This window comes from Phacochoerus africanus, chromosome 3 (genome assembly GCF_016906955.1).
Source record: "Phacochoerus africanus isolate WHEZ1 chromosome 3, ROS_Pafr_v1, whole genome shotgun sequence".
Classification (NCBI taxonomy): domain Eukaryota; kingdom Metazoa; phylum Chordata; class Mammalia; order Artiodactyla; family Suidae; genus Phacochoerus; species Phacochoerus africanus.
Window position 1 is genome coordinate 196,576,681 of NC_062546.1, and position 17,696 is coordinate 196,594,376.

Sequence of the window (17,696 nt, forward strand, 5' to 3'; positions counted from 1 at the left end):
TTTGGATACATGAGGGAAAAACCTATAAAGTACATAATATAAATATACAATCAACCTTTATAATATCTTCAAAGAACTATAAATAACATCTTAAACAGAAAATATTAATGTATTTGTGGTAATTCTTTATAAGCATTCTCTTTTTTTGTTGTTGGCAAACAAGAATATTCCAAGTACGTTTTCCTTTGTTTTTATAAAATAGGGACTTCTGATTTGGTAGAAATCACCATGCCCATAAATACAGCAAATCAACAAACAACTGTACAGACTGAACATGAGCCAATCTCACCTGGATATTTAACTAGAGCTGGGTCATTGGATAAAAAGTTCACATTGACGATGCACAACTAGCAGTGTGAGCATCCAAACACTTGGCCGAATAGCACCATTCCAAATATTTAACACCGCCTCTCCTCAATTTGGTATATTGTCGGTCAATGACCTAAGGATGCAGTCAGTATTAAAACACGTGTTTTTCCATCTAATCCTCCTCATTTAATGGTAAATATATATAGAGAGATAGAACATTGTATCAGCATTTGAGATTACTTTTATCAAAAACAGAGTGCTGAGGAAGTTCCCTCGTGGTGCAGCGGGTGAAGGATCTGGGGGTGTCACTGCAGCGGCCCAGGTCACTGCTGTGGCACGGGTTAGATCCCTGGCCCGGGAACTTCCACATGCAGAGGGCACGGCCACAAACCAACCAACAAACAACAAACAAACACCCCCCCTCGCCCCCGCCAAGCTGGATTCTTTAACAGCAGCCAAAGCTGTCATGAAAACAAAGAGATCGTTGTGTTGGACCAAATGGAGTATGACATGCAGTTTATTATCTATAATAATTTACAGGCAATTCTCAAATCATTGGAGGTAATATTGCGTGTGTATATTAGCCATGCTTCTGTTTCTCCTTTCCATTAGCTGCCTTGTGTGATTATTGTCATTTCGGTGGTCCCTTTCATGACACAGCCCCTGCCACCAGACATCGGAGCAGGGAATAATGGAGATGAAACAAAAAGAAAACACGTCCACATAGTCACTCGTCAACCACTCCGAAGGGTTTGGGCAAGGAAAAGACCGAAACGGCTGGCTGAAATTAGGCTGGGGTAACACTCTGCGACTCCAATTACTGGTGCCATATGTGCCTCTCATTGCCAAGGACGATGGAGAGGGGTCTGTATGCACTTTAGATCAATGTGACCTAAGGACACTGGCAATGATATTCAAGTATTTTCGTGTGTGTGATGAGCACATTGTGAGTGGAAATTTAAACAGCTCTCAGCTATGTGTCCAAAGAGAGGCAGCCAGAAATTTCCAAATGATGCTGGGAAGAACCATTCTGTAGTCTGAAAAATGTTTGGCTTAGAAAAATAGAGGTCTTCGATAAAGGAAGAGCATTATTTGATGCCACGGAGCAAAGTTATCGTCCGCATGAAATCCATCAAGAGAACTATTTTAAAAACTGTGCTGAGCTTGGGCAAATGAATTGTCCGTAGCCCAAGAGGCAGCGGAGCAGGGCTATTTGTTACCCCTACTCCAATGTCAAGTGCACAGACATTCGGACCAAGGGCGTTTCGTATATCACTCTTACGACTTGATAGTCCTGTATTTTTGGAATCAGTAACATGCTTTACAAATGATTTAACCACCGACTTTACATGTCAACCAGCAATTAGCTGTCTATTTTATTTACTGGGCAGGAGAAACACAGAAAAAAAAATTTCTATAGGCCCCAGATCATGCTTATAAACTATGCCAGTGCGATGAATAAAAGTGCTTGAATTGTAGCCCTTGATTCAAAGGTGATATGCACAAATATGACTTTCACTAAGGAGATTATTAGTATTATTTCTTAAGGTTTTGCCACAAGATTCAGTTTACGACTGAACAGTACTGAATGAGGAATTTTTTTTAGGTTTTTATTTTGTTTATTACAGTTGATTTACATTGTTCTCTCAATTTCTGTGGTATGGCAGAGTGACCCAGCCATATATATATATATACATACATACATTCTTTTGCTCACCTTATCCTCCATCATGTTCCATCCCAGGTGACTAGACATAGTTCCCTGTGCCATACAGCAGGATCTCATCACTTATCTATTCCAAATGCAATCGTTTGCATCGATGAGATGGGATTAATGGCTCTTCTTAGAGGAAGATTTAGAAACTGTATTTCCTGGCTGCAGAATTCCTTAATAGAAATACAAACTGTGTATCCTTAATTGTACTAAAGGTACTACCTTTGAAATGAGAGCCTGCCTTCGTTTTACCCTCATAGATCAATAGCTCCCTGTAACAATATGAAATCTAGTCATGTACTTTGTTTTTTTTTTTTTGTCTTTTTGCCATTTCTAGGGCCGCTCCCCTGGTATATGGAGGTTCCCAGGCTAGGGGTCTAATTGGAGCTGAAGCCGCTGGCCTATACCACAGCCACAGCAACGTGGGATCTAAGCTGAGTCTGCAACCTACACCACAGCTCACGGCAATGCCGGATCGTTAACCCACTGAGCAAGGCCAGAGATCAAACCTGCACCCTCATGGTTCCTAGTCAGATTCGTTAACCACTGAGCCACGATGGGAACTCCTCTAGTCACGTTCTTGTGCTTAAAGCCCCTTCATAGGTTTCCTCCACTATCCAAAAGCAGAGCGTTCAACGAAATCTTAACCAAAATGGCACAGTGCAAAAAAGCAATGACCTTAGGACACATCTTGTTTGTGGAGGCACAGAATAAATTGAGATCAAGCACAGATGCCCACAGATACCCACAGAGTTCAAAGCTATGGCAATCGACACTGAGATGCTGTGTGGTTCCCGGGGAGGAGCTTGGCCAAGCCACCTTTACTGCTCTGGGCAGGTGCTTCCTCTATAACGTTTGTTGAAAAACTGCTGGAGGCAGTTTGCCTTTTTTTTTTATTTTATTTTTTTAAATTTTATTTAAGGGCTGCACCTGCAGCATATGGAACTTCCCAAGCTATCGTTTGAATTGGAGCTGCAGCTGCCGGTCTACACCACAGCCACAGCCACAGCAACTCAGGATCCTAGCCTCATCTTCGACCTACACCACAGCTCATGGCAACGCCAGATCCCAACCTGATGAGCAAGGCCAGGGATCGAACTCGCATCCTCATGGTTCCTAGTTGGATGTGTTTCCTCTGCGCCACGACGGGAACTCCATTTTTTTTTTTTAAATTTTTAAAATTTTTTTAATAAAAGCAAAAATCCTCCTTGGGTTTCTTCTGCTGAGTGGAAACAAGCAATAAAGTAGGTCTTTGTATAAGTGAAGGGGCAAAAATGCTTTCGAAAGGCAGAGGAGACCTTTACCTGTAAGCTTCCCCAAAAGCATTTTGATACCTTATTTTCACCTTACAAAAAAGCAGGTGAGTTGAAAAGCTTTAATTCCTTGTCTTTGTTTTATTTTATTTTATTTTATTTTATTATCTTTTGTCTTTTTAGGGCCGCACCTGTGGCATATGGAGGTTCCCAGGCTAGGGGTCTAATCGGAGCTGTAGCCACCAGCCTACGCCAGAGCCACAGCAACTCGGGATCCGAGCCGCGTCTGCAACCTACACCACAGCTCACGGCAATGCCGGATCCTTAACCCACTGAGCGAGGCCAGGGCTCGAACCTGCAACCTCATGGTTCCTAGTCGGATTCGTTAACCACTGAGCCATGACGGGAACGCCAATTCCTTGTCTTTGTTTTAAAAGCTGTATCCAAAACCCTAGTCTTAGAGGAGGACTAGAGAGAGAATGGTTTTTCTAAGGGCATCTCTACCAGTGATTTAATAGGCTGTCTTTGAAGGTCATTGTCGTCTCTAAAATGCATGTAGACCTTCATATCTCCCGGCATTGCTTCTCCCCACATGGAAAGGCAGGGCTGCCTCCGAAAGAAGCCATGACAATGGCATTTACAAATGACAGTGCCAGTTACGTACAATGTGCTTTCCCAGGATATGTCACAGGCGCCTCACAGCAGCCTTGTGAGGTAGGCGTGAGGAGGCAAGACATCTTACACGGAACATGACATGACACTACGCATTGGCACCATCCATGTATTTTTTTCTGGATTGTTCTAGAATGTGAATACACGGTTGAATGAGTAAAAAGAGTATCCCTACCATGTAGAGTAAACCACAGACGTAGAAGGAAAAATCGTATTTTTGTGTGATGTCGTAGATCCAGCCTGCAAAACAAAAAAGAATATGTTCCGTGTAGCGGCGTTGAGAGAGTAAAGTCAAGAACACAAAGCAAGCATTTATTGATACGGTAAATAATTCTCTAAGAATTTATTATAGGCCATTTAATGCTCTCAGAGTTTTGTCTAGCCATTTTTTAAGTCTGGGCTGTAGGAACCAGAGCTCTCAGTGCCTGAGGATGGCTGCATTTATCTTTTAAGCCACTGGGGTACTTTTCTAAAGGCACTGAAACAGTAGCTGGTCAACCCACAGGGAGAATCTTCTGGCTCACAGCCCTCACGGTGACTCTCAGGCGGCCACAAAGCCAGCAGTGAAAAGTAAATCTAATGATATTCTTTCTTCCTTCCTTCCTTCCTTCCTTCCTTCCTTCCTTCCTTCCTTCCTTCCTTCCTTCCTTCCTTTCTCTCTCTCTCTCTCTCTCTCTCTCTCTCTCTTCTCTCTCTCTCTCTCTCTCTCTCTCTCTCTCTTTCTTTCTTTCTTTCTTTCAAGGCCCACAGGTGCGGCATATGGAAGTTCCCAGGCTAAGAGTCCAATCGGAGCCACAGCTGCCGGCCTACATAGCAGTGCTGGATCTGAGTCGCATCTGTGACCTAGGTCACAGCTTTTGGCAACACTGGATCCTTAATCCACTGTGTGAGGCCAGGGATCAAACCCACATCCTCACAGATACGAGTCAAGTTTGTTTCTGCTGAGCCACGATGGGAACTCCTCTAATGATTTTCTTTTTACGCAAATATTAACACAAATCTTTTCTAAAACCTCAGAATTCTTCTGAAGTTTCCAGGGTGTATCAAAAGAGGCGGAGCAGAAGATGTGACCTTTCCTTCATTTTGAAGTATTTGAGAGTAAACATCAGTTCTAGAAAGTTTCCAGATTTTATAAAATTCACATTTACAGCTATAAACATTTAATATACATGTTTAAATTCATGAAACTTCAAATTTCTAAAGATATAGCCTTAAGTGCTAAGTTACCAGTTCTTTTCCAAAAATACTACTGTAATCTAATACTTTCATACAATTATCTTATTAGGTACTCTAAAATATTACCATATTTCATGGATTCTATGATACCATGAATTACATGATGCATTATTATCTTATGTATCAATACAAAAGAAATATCTTTAGGGAATTCCCATTGTGGCAGAGCAGAAATGAATCCGACTAGGATCCATGAGGGTGTGGGTTCCATCCGTGGCATCACTCAGTGGGTTGGGGATCCGACATGGCTATGAGATGTGGTTCAGATGCCACGTTGCTGTAGCTGTGGAGTAGGCCAGCAGCCGTAGCTCCAGTTAGACCCCTAGCCTGGGAACTTCCATATACCCAGGGTGTGGCCCTAAAAAGCAAAGCAAAAAAAAAAAAAAAACTTTGTTAATTAAAATATGACTCAGAGTTCTCATCGTGGCTCAGTGGAAATGCTTCTGACTAGTATCCATGAGGACACAGGGTTTGATCCCCAGCCTTGATCAGTGGGTTAAGGATCTGGTGTTGCCGTGAGCTGCAGTGTAGGTTGCAGATGTGGCTTGGATCGGGCATTGCTGTGGCTGTGGTATAGGCCGGCAGCTACAGCTCTGATTCGATCCCTAGCCTGGGAACCTCCATATGCTGTGGGTGCGGCCCTAAAAGAAAAAAAAAAGAAAAGACAAAAACCATAAACTATGACTCGATATTTTCCTAGGACTTTGTAAAAGGCATTCTGATTTCAGAGACATTAAAATGTGGGAAAAAAAGGTCTCAGGAACTATGAAACATGATGTTTCTTTTACTTTGGTAATTAATTCTAAGAATCGGTCACATGTCATGGACCCCAAACAGCCAGCTATGCAAACTGAGAGGATTAAGCTGTACACAGAATTTTATCTATGGTAAAACTGCAAATGTAAACATTCAATTTTTCATTTCAAAAGTGCATTAATTAGCAAAGGCATACGAAAAATACAAATGATTTAATGACCAAACATAGTATTCCACAGCCACTTAAAAAAAAATCTAGTCGGCAAATGAATGCACAAATGCAACTTAACCTTCTCCCACCAACAGCCACACAAAAGCAACTGCTAAATCTGTAAGCTAGTACCTCTGACTTTCTGGGGGTTAGCTCTCTCCCCTGTTTATTGTACCTAGTGAATAATGTGCCTGGATGAGTCAAGGATGACATAAAGAAAAACAAACAATGAGAGTTCCCCTCATGGCGCAGTGGAAGTGAATCCAACTAGGATCCATGAGGTTTCGAGTTCGATCCCTGGGCTTGCTCAGTGGGTTAAGGATCCAGCGTTGTCGAGAGCTGTGATGTAGGTAGCAGATGTGGCTGGGATCCCGAGTTGCTCTGGCTGTGGTGTAGGCTGGCAGCTATAGCTCAAATTAGACCCCTAGCCTGGGAACCTCCATATGCCGAGGGTGTGGCCCTAAAAAGGCAAAAAAAAAAAGAAGAAAAAAAGAAAAGAGAAACAAAAAGAGCCTCAAAAATGTTTACTTTTAAAAAATGAATCAAAAGCTAGGTTCTGGACATAGTTTAAAAGTTAACCAAGCTATTGGGTTTGTTATTGGACATATGAAGGGAGAGGCTATCATCTGGGAAAAAAAAAAAAAAAAAGCATTCAGGGGAGTTCCCTTCATGACTCAGCAGTTAACGAGACTGACTTGGACCCATGAGGTCGAGGGTTTGATCCCTGGCCTCGTCAGTGGGTTAAGAATCCCGTATTGCCATGAGATGTGGTGTAGGTCGAAGACACGGCTTGGATCTGGCATTGCTGTGGCTCTGGTATAGTCCGGCAGCTGCAGCTCCTACTTGACCCCTAGCCTGGGAACTTCCATATGCCTCGGGTGCAGCCCTAAAAAGAAAAAAAAAGAAAAGAAAAGAAAAGAAAAAAGTGTTCAGAGGAGGCTTCGTAAATGGTCTATCATCTTTTCTTAATCTCCAATTTTTTTTTTTTTTTTTTTTTGCTATTTCTTGGGCCGCTCCCGCGGCATATGGAGGTTCCCAGGCTAGGGGTTGAATCGGAGCTGTAGCCACCGGCCTACGCCAGAGCCACAGCAACTCGGGATCCGAGCCGCGTCTGCAACCTACACCACAGCTCACGGCAATGCCGGATCGTTAACCCACTGAGCAAGGGCAGGGACCGAACCCGCAACCTCATGGTTCCTAGTTGGATTTTTTAACCACTGCGCCACGACGGGAACTCCCGTTAATCTCCAATTTGATTCCTTTTTTTCCTTTTGATTCTGTCTTGTGTCAATTTTTAATTTAATTTAATTTAATTTATTAATTTATTTTTTTGGCCAGGCCCATGGCATATCACAGCAGGGACCTGTGCCACAGCAAGGACAATGCTGGATTCTTAACTCATTGAGCCATCAGGGCACTCCTTAATCTCTAATTGGAGATAAGAGAGACAGAAAAGATTAAATATGTAATCCAGAAAAAGTGATTCAGTTTAAGCATTGAATCAGGAAGACACACTGACATATGAACAAAAACACATCCGACTTTTGCTCGGTCCCATCATTTGTCAGCCGTGGACCACTGTGAATTATGATGAAGTGAATGTTCACTTGTGTCTATAAACAGAGCATTACAGCTACAATTTCCAAAAAATCAATACATATAAATAAACTCATGCTCCACTCATCCCATATGAAAGCTGATCTTGCATTTTTATAGTTAAATCCTTACTTTTCATATGATCAAATGACGGAGAGTAGGAGGAGTTCCCTGGTGGCCTAGTAGTAGTGAAGGATCCGGCGTTGTCACTGCTGTGGCTTGGGTTTGATCCCAGGCCTGGGGAACTTCTACATGCTGAAGGCGAAGCCCAAAAAAAAAGAAAAAGGGAGAGTAGAAAATGATGCCTTTAGGAGTTCCTGTTATGGCTCAGTGGTTAACGAACCCAACTAGCATCTATGAGGACACAAGTTTGATCCCTGGCCTTACTTAGTGGCTCAAGGATCTGGTGTTGCCGTGAGCTGTGGTGTAGGTCACAGACTCGGCTCGGATCATGTGTTTCTGTGGCTCTGGTGTAGGCTGGCGGCTATAGCTCTGATTTGCCCCCTAGCCTGGGAACCTCCACGTGCTGTGGGAGCAGCCCCCAAAACAAAAATAAAATAGAATAAAATAAAAATAAATAAATAAATAAATTGCATTCTGGAGTTCTCTTGTGGTGGAACAGGTTAAGGATCCTGCATTGTCACTGCAGTTGCCTGGGTCACTGCTGTGATGCAGGTTCCATCCCTGGCCCGGGAACTTCCACATGCCATGGGCATGGCCAAAAAAAAATTGCATTCTTTTTTCATTTGGGTCTGTTAGATGAGAATCCATGGCTATTTTTCTTATTTATTATGTAAGTATTCCCAACTCTTGGTGTAAAAAACATTGCAAATTATTGTTAGGATGCTATATTTTATTAGAGTGTTGTGGAGATACGTGTAGATTCTTTTTTTCTTCTTTTTTTTTCTTTTTACGGCCACACCTCCAGCATATGGAAGTTCCCAGGCGAGGGCTTGCATCCAAGCTGCAGTTGCCGGCCTACCCCCACAGATTGTAGCAATGCTGGATTTTTAGCCCAAAGAGTGAGGCCAGGGATGGAGTCTGCATCCTTGCAGACACTATGTTGGGTTCTTGACCTGCTGGGCCACAACAGCCACTCCGGATATGTATAGATTCTTGGTCAGTCAAATTCGGTGGCCAAGTTCTGCTGTCCTTTACCCTGGAAACATCTAGAAAAGTAGCTACTATTATGACATCATTCAAAGAGAGGTACTGAACGCCCAGCAACATTATCAATGAATTACAGCAAGTTCATGTCTGCTAAATGACATGGTTGAAATGTCTGCTCAATATCGTTGATTGCACATTCTTCTCCTAAATGGAAACGTGTGATTGTCTAACATGCTACTAAATGGGGCCAGATTTTTTAATGCCAGTAGAAACTGCTTCGAAAAATGGAAAACACATTCATTTCTAAACCCATTAAAGAAGAAAAAGCTAAAGTGAACAGTAATTTTCCTTGTAGCCAATCACGCTAAGTCATAATTTCTAGCCCACCTGGGATTTCCAGCAAGAATTTAATGTGGTTATTTAGTCCTGCCTACTGCCAGGGACTTGTGTTCTATGATGCATAGAGGCTGGCCTTGCATCTCACTGCAGTGGTGGCTCCTTGGCCTGGAAGGTCAATGAATGAAACACAATGCGATCAGTCCATCATGCTGTTGAGCATTCCTCAGTGCAGCAAGTCAGTGGAAGGAGAAGAAACAGACAGAAAGAATGAGGGGTCCCTTTAGATCACCGGCCTGGAGACGTATGTCAGAACATTGATTTCAGAGTTCTCACGGCAGCATCCGACATGCATTCACAGTAGGTTTGTAACCATGAATACAGTGGCTTCTACCGTCCATGGCGGATCAAATTCAAGTACAGACTCCACCTCTAGGAAGGAACGTGAAGCCCGCAGAGGTCAGCCCTGAAGACTGAGGGTTGGGAATAACTCCCTGTCTTTGAGGTGTACGTCCTGTCTCTTCCACTCAAGAAAGGGCACTGGAAGGCAGCTGTGTGAAAAGGCAACGACCACGGGGATGGGATAAGGAAACCAGGCTGGCAAGCCCTGGGGCTTTAACCAACACTGATCACGAATTACTTAGGCTGCACCTCACGGCCATGTTGTGATGCTGCTATTGAAAGGTGATGGATCAATATAAAATAACCCCAGACCGACCATTGGAAGCAGAAAGGACCCCCAGATAATGCAAAGAAACATCAACAGCAGATTCTGTTTCCTTCCTTCCTTCCTTTCTTTCTTTTTTCTTCTTTCTTTCTTTCTTTCTTTCTTTCTTTCTTTCTTTCTTTCTTTTTCTTTCTTTCTTTCTTCTTTCTTTCCTTCTTCCTCCTTCCTCTTTCTTCTTTTTATTTTCCTTCCTTCCTTCCTTCCTTCCTTCCTTCCTTCCTTCCTTCCTTCCTTCCTTCCTTCCTTCTTTCCTTCCTTCGTTCTTTCCTTCCTTCCTTCCTCCCTTCCCTCCCTTCTCCCTCCATTCTTTTTCTCTTAAAATTCTTTTTAGGGCCACATCTACGTCACATGAAAGTTCCCGGGCTAGGGGTTGAATCAGAGGGGCAGCTGCTGGCTTACACCACAGCCACAGCACTGTCAGATCCAGGCTGTGTCTGGGACCTACACCACAGGTTGCAGCAACATCAGATTCTTAACCCACTGATTGAGGCCAGGGATTGAACCTGCATCCCCATGGATATGGGGCATATGGAACCAGGCTAGAGGTCCAATCAGAGCTACAGGTGCTGGCCTACGCCACAGCCACAGCCCAGCAACGCAGGATCCGAGCCACATCTGCGACCTACACCACAGCTCACAGCAACGCCAGATCCTTAACCCACTGAGCAAGGCCAGGGATCGAACCCACAACCTCATGGTTCCTAGTTGGATTCATTAACCACTGAGCCACGATGGGAACTCCCTAGTCAGATTCTCAACTGGCTGAGCCACAACAGGAACTCAGCAGCAGATTCCATTTCCACATAACAATATATCTGAAGGACTTCCAACAGGGAAAGCTACTTGTGTGAGCCACTGATAATGTCCCCATCTCCTTGATGGGTATTTGCGTTTAACTTCTCTGGCAGTTACCATGAGTTAACTGATCCAAACTCCAATCTCGATTTTTTTTTTTCTCCTTTCCTTCCTCTAGTAGAGACTAGAAAGCAAAATTCTCCAATTCTCAATTCCCCTTGAAGTTCAGACTAGCTGTGTGACACAGTTCTGTTCCATCAGATATAAGTGGATAAACTGCTGGGACTGAACTATTCATCCTTTCCTCTTTCTTATCATATGTAAGGATGTAGTGGTTGGAGCTACTGCAGCCATTATGTGACTATGAGGCAAGGCAGCATGAGGAAAAAGCCAAGAGGACCTTGAGACACTGTCCCAATATCATCTGGTCTCTAAACTCTAGATTTCTTTTTCTTTTTCTTTTTTTGTCTTTTTGCCATTTCTAGGGCTGCTCCTGCAGCATATGGAGGTTCCCAGGCTAGGGTTCTAATCAGAGCTGTAGCTGCTGGTCTATGCCAGAGCCACAGCAACACGGGATCCGAGCCGTGTCTGCGACCTACACCACAGCTCACGGCCACACTGGATCCTTAACTCACTGAGCGAGGCCAGGGATTCAACCCACAACCTCATGGTTTCTAGTTGGATTCATTAACCACTGAGCCACGACGGGAACTCCCTAGATTTCTGATTATGTGACATAATTAAAATCTCAGTTTAAGCTACCATCAGCAGGGTGTTCTCTTACAATAAAATGCAGCCCTAACTGATAGAGAATTCTATACAATGAGATCACTGAGCAGTTCTGACTTTTCAGCTGCCAGTATTGTCTGCTGCACTGCTAAGAGTTATTCCATGTCGCCTAGAAGTGCTGTTCTTGCATCTCCGTGTGCAGGCAGAAAATAGGAACAGCTTGATCCAGGAGGGGCCCTTTTAATTCTTGGGGCTTAAACCTTTAGTCAGCCAGTTGCCAGTGTGGTCAGCTGCATAGGGAAAAACCTCTGATTTCTTGAGCTTCAAATTCTGAGGGGGACTTAAAAATGGGTGTGTTGGCACAAGCTCTCTGCCAGTAGGGTCCCAGGATGGGAGATGGCTGTGGATCTGTAGAGGGACAGAGAGGAAGGGGGTGGGGAGGGCTTTGTCTGGCACCCAGGGGGGAAAGAAGTCACTGGGAAGAAGTCTTTCTTTTCTTTTCTTTTTCTTTTTATGGCTGCACCTGCAGCACATGGAAGTTTCCCAGGCCAAGGGTCAAATCTGAGCTACAGCTGCCAGCCTGTGGCACAGCCATGGTGGCAGCTCAGAATCTGAACCACATCGGATTCAGCCAGATCCCTAACCCACTGAGCAAAGCCAGGGATTGAACCCTGCATCCTCACAGAGACTTCACTGGCTTCTTAACCTGCTGAACCACAATGGGAACTCTAGGAAAAAGCAGTTCTACAGAGGATATGAGAATAAAGGTCTGGAGTATCCATACAGGCAGAGAATAGGACGTCTGAATAGATGAGTCCTACCAGCTTCGCTTAAAACCGTGCACAGACTTTCTGGCAGTTTTGACAATGGTCCCCAGCCCTGGCCTGGCTGCCCTAATATTCACCTTCAGAGAGCACCTTGACCTTTGGCCATGGCCCCTGCCATGCTCTGCAGGCTCATGGCAGGAGCCATTTACTTTTGCCAGCCTGGCTGTTTTATCTCTCGGATTATGGGTCAAAAATTCATCTGCATCCACTGTAAAAGAATGATTTTTTTGGTGGGCTGTGCTCATGGAATGCAGAAGTTCCTGGGCCAGGGACAGAACCCAAGCCACCACAGTGACAACACTGGATCCTTGATCACTAGACCACCAGGGAACTCCGAAAGAATGATCTTTAACTTGCTAAAATTTATGTGAGAAACTGGAGCAGGAATGGGGGAAAAAAGGAACATGTGCATAAACAGAAACTCCTTATTTATCTTGGACTTCTAACATCTTTTTTTTTTTTTTTTTGACCACGTCTGTGGCATGTGGGGAACTTCTCTGGCCAGGGATTGAACCTGTGCCACAGCAGTGACAATGCTGGATCCTTAACTGCTAGGCCACCAGAGAACTCCTATCTTGTTTATTTTTTATTTTATTTTATATATTAATTTTTTGTCTTTTTGCCTCTTTCTTGGGCCGCTCCCACGGCATATGAGGTTCCCAGGCTAGAGGTCGAATCTGGAGCTGTAGGCACTGGCCTACACCAGAGCCACAGCAACTCGGGATCCGAGCTGTGTCTGCGACCTACACCACAGCTCATGGCAGTGCTGGATCCTTAACCCACTGAGCAAGGGCAGGAATCGAACCCACAACCTCATGGTTCCTAGTCGGATTGGTCAACCACTGCGCCACGACAGGAACTCCCGAGAACTCCTATCTTGGACTTGGACTTTTTTTTTTATCTTTTTGTCTTTTTAGGGCCGCATCTGCGGCATAGGGAGGTTCCCAGGCTAGGGGTCCAATTGGAGCTGTAGCCGCTGGCCTACGCCAGAGCCACAGCAACTTGGGGTCAGGAGCCACGTCTATGACCTGCACCACAGCTCACGGCAACACCGGATCCTTAACCCACTGAGTGAGGCCAGGGATCGAACCCACAACCTCATGGTTCCTAGTCGGATTCGTTAACCACTGAGCCTTGTCGGGAACTCATAAAGGAGAATACGACTTTTCCACCTGCACTCTGAGCTCTTGAAACCTTGACCACTTTACCTGCAAAAGGTGGTCCCAGCAACGCGGAGATGCCATTAGCACAGATGATGATGCCGTAGGCGTTGGCCAGGTGCTCGATCCCCACCAAGTCTTCAGTCACCACTGGCATCAGGGAGAAATAACCGCTGGAAAATCCTATCAGCGCACAGATGACCGCCAGGCTGGCGTACGTGTGCATCGAGGGCAGAATAAAAATACAGAGGACCAGGGTGAAGTTGGCCATTAGGAAGACATTCCAGACGCTGATGCAAGGTAGGTCAGCCACAATGCCCAGGATCACTTTTCCGAAGATGTGAACTATTGCTATAATTGACGTCAGAGGGAAAACATCGTTTTCTTCTGATAAATTGTACAAATTGACTATTTCTGGGAGGTGAATGAAAGGGATGACAAAGCTGCTGTATGCAAACAGAGCCCAGAAGATAAAGGCGACAAACATCCGATTAGTAAAGAGCGAGGCTGTTCCAAAATAGCCCGAGTACCAATCCTGGAAGCCCTTCCTGATTTTCACGGTCAGCTGGCTCATCATCTTCAGAACCCGAAAGGCGCACATGTCCTTTCGGTGCACGGCCTTCTCCGGGACTGGCACGTCCCCGAGGGAGTCGTCGGTGCCGGGGCCACCCTCCTTTTCCTCAGTTCCACCCGGTTGTCCGCTGGACCTAACGGATTCGGTGGAGTGAGCAGGGATCACCTGTGGCTCTTTCCCTCCTGGGACGTCTCCATCCATCCCAGGAGACAGAGGTCTCATGAGCGCCCCGCAGACACACAGGTTCAGGGACACGGCGCCTTGGATGAACATGGCATTCCGCCACCCGTACTCCGCGCACAGGTACTTGAGCAAAACCGTCATGAGAAATGTGCCAAACCCAGTTCCCCGTGGTGCTGAGGCCCTGGGCAGAGGGCGCGCCTCTTCTGGAAGTACCTGCCCACCATGACCACGGCCGGCAGGTAGGCCATCCCGCTGCCAAAGCCTGCACAGAAAGGGCAGAAAAGGCACAGGGCGTAACATAAATGGCCACAGCCTGAATTCGCAGCTTTTAAAGATCATCTGCATTTCATCATATGAGACTCCATCACTTTTTTTTTTCTTTTGGCTGCCACATGGCATATGGAGTTCCCGGGCCAGGGATCAGATCTGAGCTGCACATGCAACCTACACTGTGCCTGCAAGCAACGTCAGATCCTTTAACCCACTGCCAGGCTGGGAATTGAACCTACCTTCCCATTGCACCAGTGGGAACTTCTCGATCACTTTCTTTGGTCTTCCCCCCCCCCGCCCCGTGTTATTCATTTGTTTACTTTTTTGTATTTTTACGGCTGCACCCATGGCATATAGGGGTTCCCAGGCTAGGGGTCCAATAGGAGCTACAGCTGCTGGCTTACGCCAGAGCCACAGCAACGCGGAATCCGAGCCGCGTCTGCAACCTACACCACAGCTCACAGCAACAGCCGGATCCGTTAACCCACTGAGCAAGGCCAGGGACCGAACCCGCAACCTCATGGTTCCTAGTCGGATTCGTTAACCACTAAGCCACGACAGGAACTCCAATAAGCCCACATTCTTATACTGGAATATAATCTCCACCAGGGCAAGACTGTGTCTCCTTTCGCCACACTAAGAACATGCAGTGTGTGCTTAGTGATTTGAATGGATTCTGAGGGTTCTGCTGTCAGTGCTAATTGCATATAATACCCAGGAAAGCATTTATGTACAAGGGGATGAAGAGTGATTCCAGGCAATCTTGCAAAAGCCTCAGGAGTGGACCAATGTGTTCCCAAATTAATTAGGAGAATAAAAGGAATTAAATAAACCCATAAATATACGTAGCTACTAGATGTCAAAACTACATAGTACTCATTTGCACCTCTGATTTTTAATTATATCTTTCTTAGAAAACAGGAACAGTTGGTGATATACATGGCAAAATCAAAATGCTGGTGGGTAAGACTGTGTGTGTTGAGGGCAGGGGGGTATTGGGAACATTTTGTGCTTTCTGCTCGATTTTGCTGAATCTAAAACTCCTCTTAAAAACTGAAGTCTGGCAGGGAGTTCCCATTGTGGCTCAGAGGGTGAGGAACCCAACATAGTGTACATGAGGATGTGGGTTCAATCCTTGGCCTTGCTCGGTGGGTTAAGGATCTGGCTTTAAGCCACAGTGTAAGTCACAGACTTGGCTTGGAACTGGTGTGCTGTGGCTATGGTGTAGACCTGCAGCTACGGCTCTGATTCGACCCCCAGCCTGGGAACTTCCACATGACACATGCATGGCCATAAAAAGAAAAAAAAAAAAAAGAAAATGAAGTCTAGGAGTTCCCTTGTGGCATAGCAGGGTTAAGGATCCAGCGTTGTCACTGTATTGGTTCAGGTTGGATCACATGCTGAGGCACAGCCAAGACAAAAAAAGAAAGAAGTTCATTTAAAAATAAAATAATATAGGCGTTCCCGTCCTGGCTCAGTGGTTAATGAGTCTGACTAGCATCCATGAGGATGCAGGTGGGATCCCTGGCCTTGCTCAGTGGGTTAAGGATCTGGTGTTGCCATGTGCTGTGGTGTAGGTCGCAGACACGGCTCGGATCCTGTGTGGCTGTGGCTGTGGCTGTGGCGTAGGGCAGCAGCTACAGCTCCGACTAGACCCCTAGCCTGGGAACCTCTATATGCCAAAGGTGTGGCCCTTAAAAGCAAAATAATAGTAATAATAATAATAATAATAATAAATAAAATAATAAAATAAAATGTTGGCTGAGAGGCTTATTTCCTCAACTTCTAGGTAAGGTAGAAGGAACCCATAAGCCCCACTTCAGACGATCATGAGGCCCCATTCAGGTTCTAATGCTTATGGCTTCTGACTTTAGAACAGCAGCTTGACAGTATAAAAGAGACCTGCCCAACAGAACACGCCAAAGCCAGAAGCCTCCTTTGCTCAGTGTCATTGAACAGCTTCAGAGTTACCTGGATTTGGAAGGTGATCAGAGCAGTCAGATGTGCAAATATAACAGTTACCACTAATTGAGTGGTGATGATGGGCCAGTTGCTTTATAGGCTTTCTCTGATTTAGGTTTCACAATAATCCAAAAGCTACCCATGGATACGCCCATATTACAAAAGGGGGCACCAAACGCCATGGAGATTGGGAAACTTTTCCCAAGACACTCCAGTTAACTGGAGCATCTGGGTTGGAATTCAGACCCAGCTGCAGGGCTGGGTCCCTTTCCACCGGCCACGCTGCCGTTCACTCTAAGCTGCTGATCACTCCTCACCCTCCAACCCCCACTCTTTATGGCAGCACAGAGCTGCAGAAAGATCTTGCTGCAGTTTCTAAAAGAAGGCCCAAGAAGCCACCTGTCTCTTTTAATTCCCTTAGAGCAGCGGCATTTACAGCACCTGTAGGAGCCGACCCTCCTTAACCCACTGCTCCTCAGGTAGACTGTCTTGTTTTGGTTTTTATTTGCTTTTTAGGGCCACACTCGTGACATATGGAGATTCCCAGGCTAGGGGTCTAACTGGAACTACAGCTGCCAGCCTACACCATGGCCGCGGCAACGCAGGATCCGAGCCGTGTCTGAAACCTAACCACAGCTCATGGCAATGCTGGATCCTTAACCCACTCAGCAAGGCCAGGGATCGAACCCACAACCTCGTGATTCCTGGTTGGATTCGTTTCTGCTGCACCACGAAAGGAACTCCAACACCATTTTGTTTTAAGGACAATTAAGCCAGCTTCTAAGTAATTCCCAGTAGAAGGAGGAGCACGCTCCCAAGCTACCTGTCAAGTCTTGCCAAGAGCAGCAGTGCAGCAATAATTTACATGATGGGAGAGAAGAGCACTGAAGAAAATAGCCATCCTTAATTTTGAACCAAACTCTTAATTAACCTTGTTGAGTTTTAAGTCCACAAAGAGCAGAAACCTAAGCGTCTTAATTTTTCTCTTTTTTCCTTGCAATTTACGTGTTAAAGAAACTGGATCATTTGGCCTATATTAAAATGATCATTCTGGATTGTGCTGATGGCACAAAAGTTTAATTTTTAAAAAATTTTATTTATTTATTTGGCCACATCCATGGCAGGTGGAAGTTCCCGGATCAGGGGTCGAACCTGTACCATAGCCTCAACCCGAGCCCCTTCCGTGACAATGCCTGATCCTTAACCCATTGTGCCACAAGGGAACTCCAAAAGTCTAATATTTAAAATTTGATTTGTCACTGACAATAAACAACAG

The 17,696-nt window shown here is 45.2% G+C and overlaps 1 protein-coding gene across 1 annotated transcript in view; it reads right to left on the reverse strand.

The window, feature by feature from the left end:
• Window positions 1-3,648: 3,648 nt before the first annotated feature.
• The window catches only part of SLC16A14 (solute carrier family 16 member 14), a 34,910-nt gene continuing 20,862 nt past the window's right edge, over window positions 3,649-17,696 (reverse strand). The window contains 4 exon segments of the mRNA XM_047773706.1: window positions 3,649-4,188; window positions 13,480-14,353; window positions 14,355-14,375; window positions 14,377-14,450. Coding sequence (XP_047629662.1) covers window positions 4,037-4,188; window positions 13,480-14,353; window positions 14,355-14,375; window positions 14,377-14,450 — 1,121 coding nt within the window. The 3' untranslated portion in view covers window positions 3,649-4,036.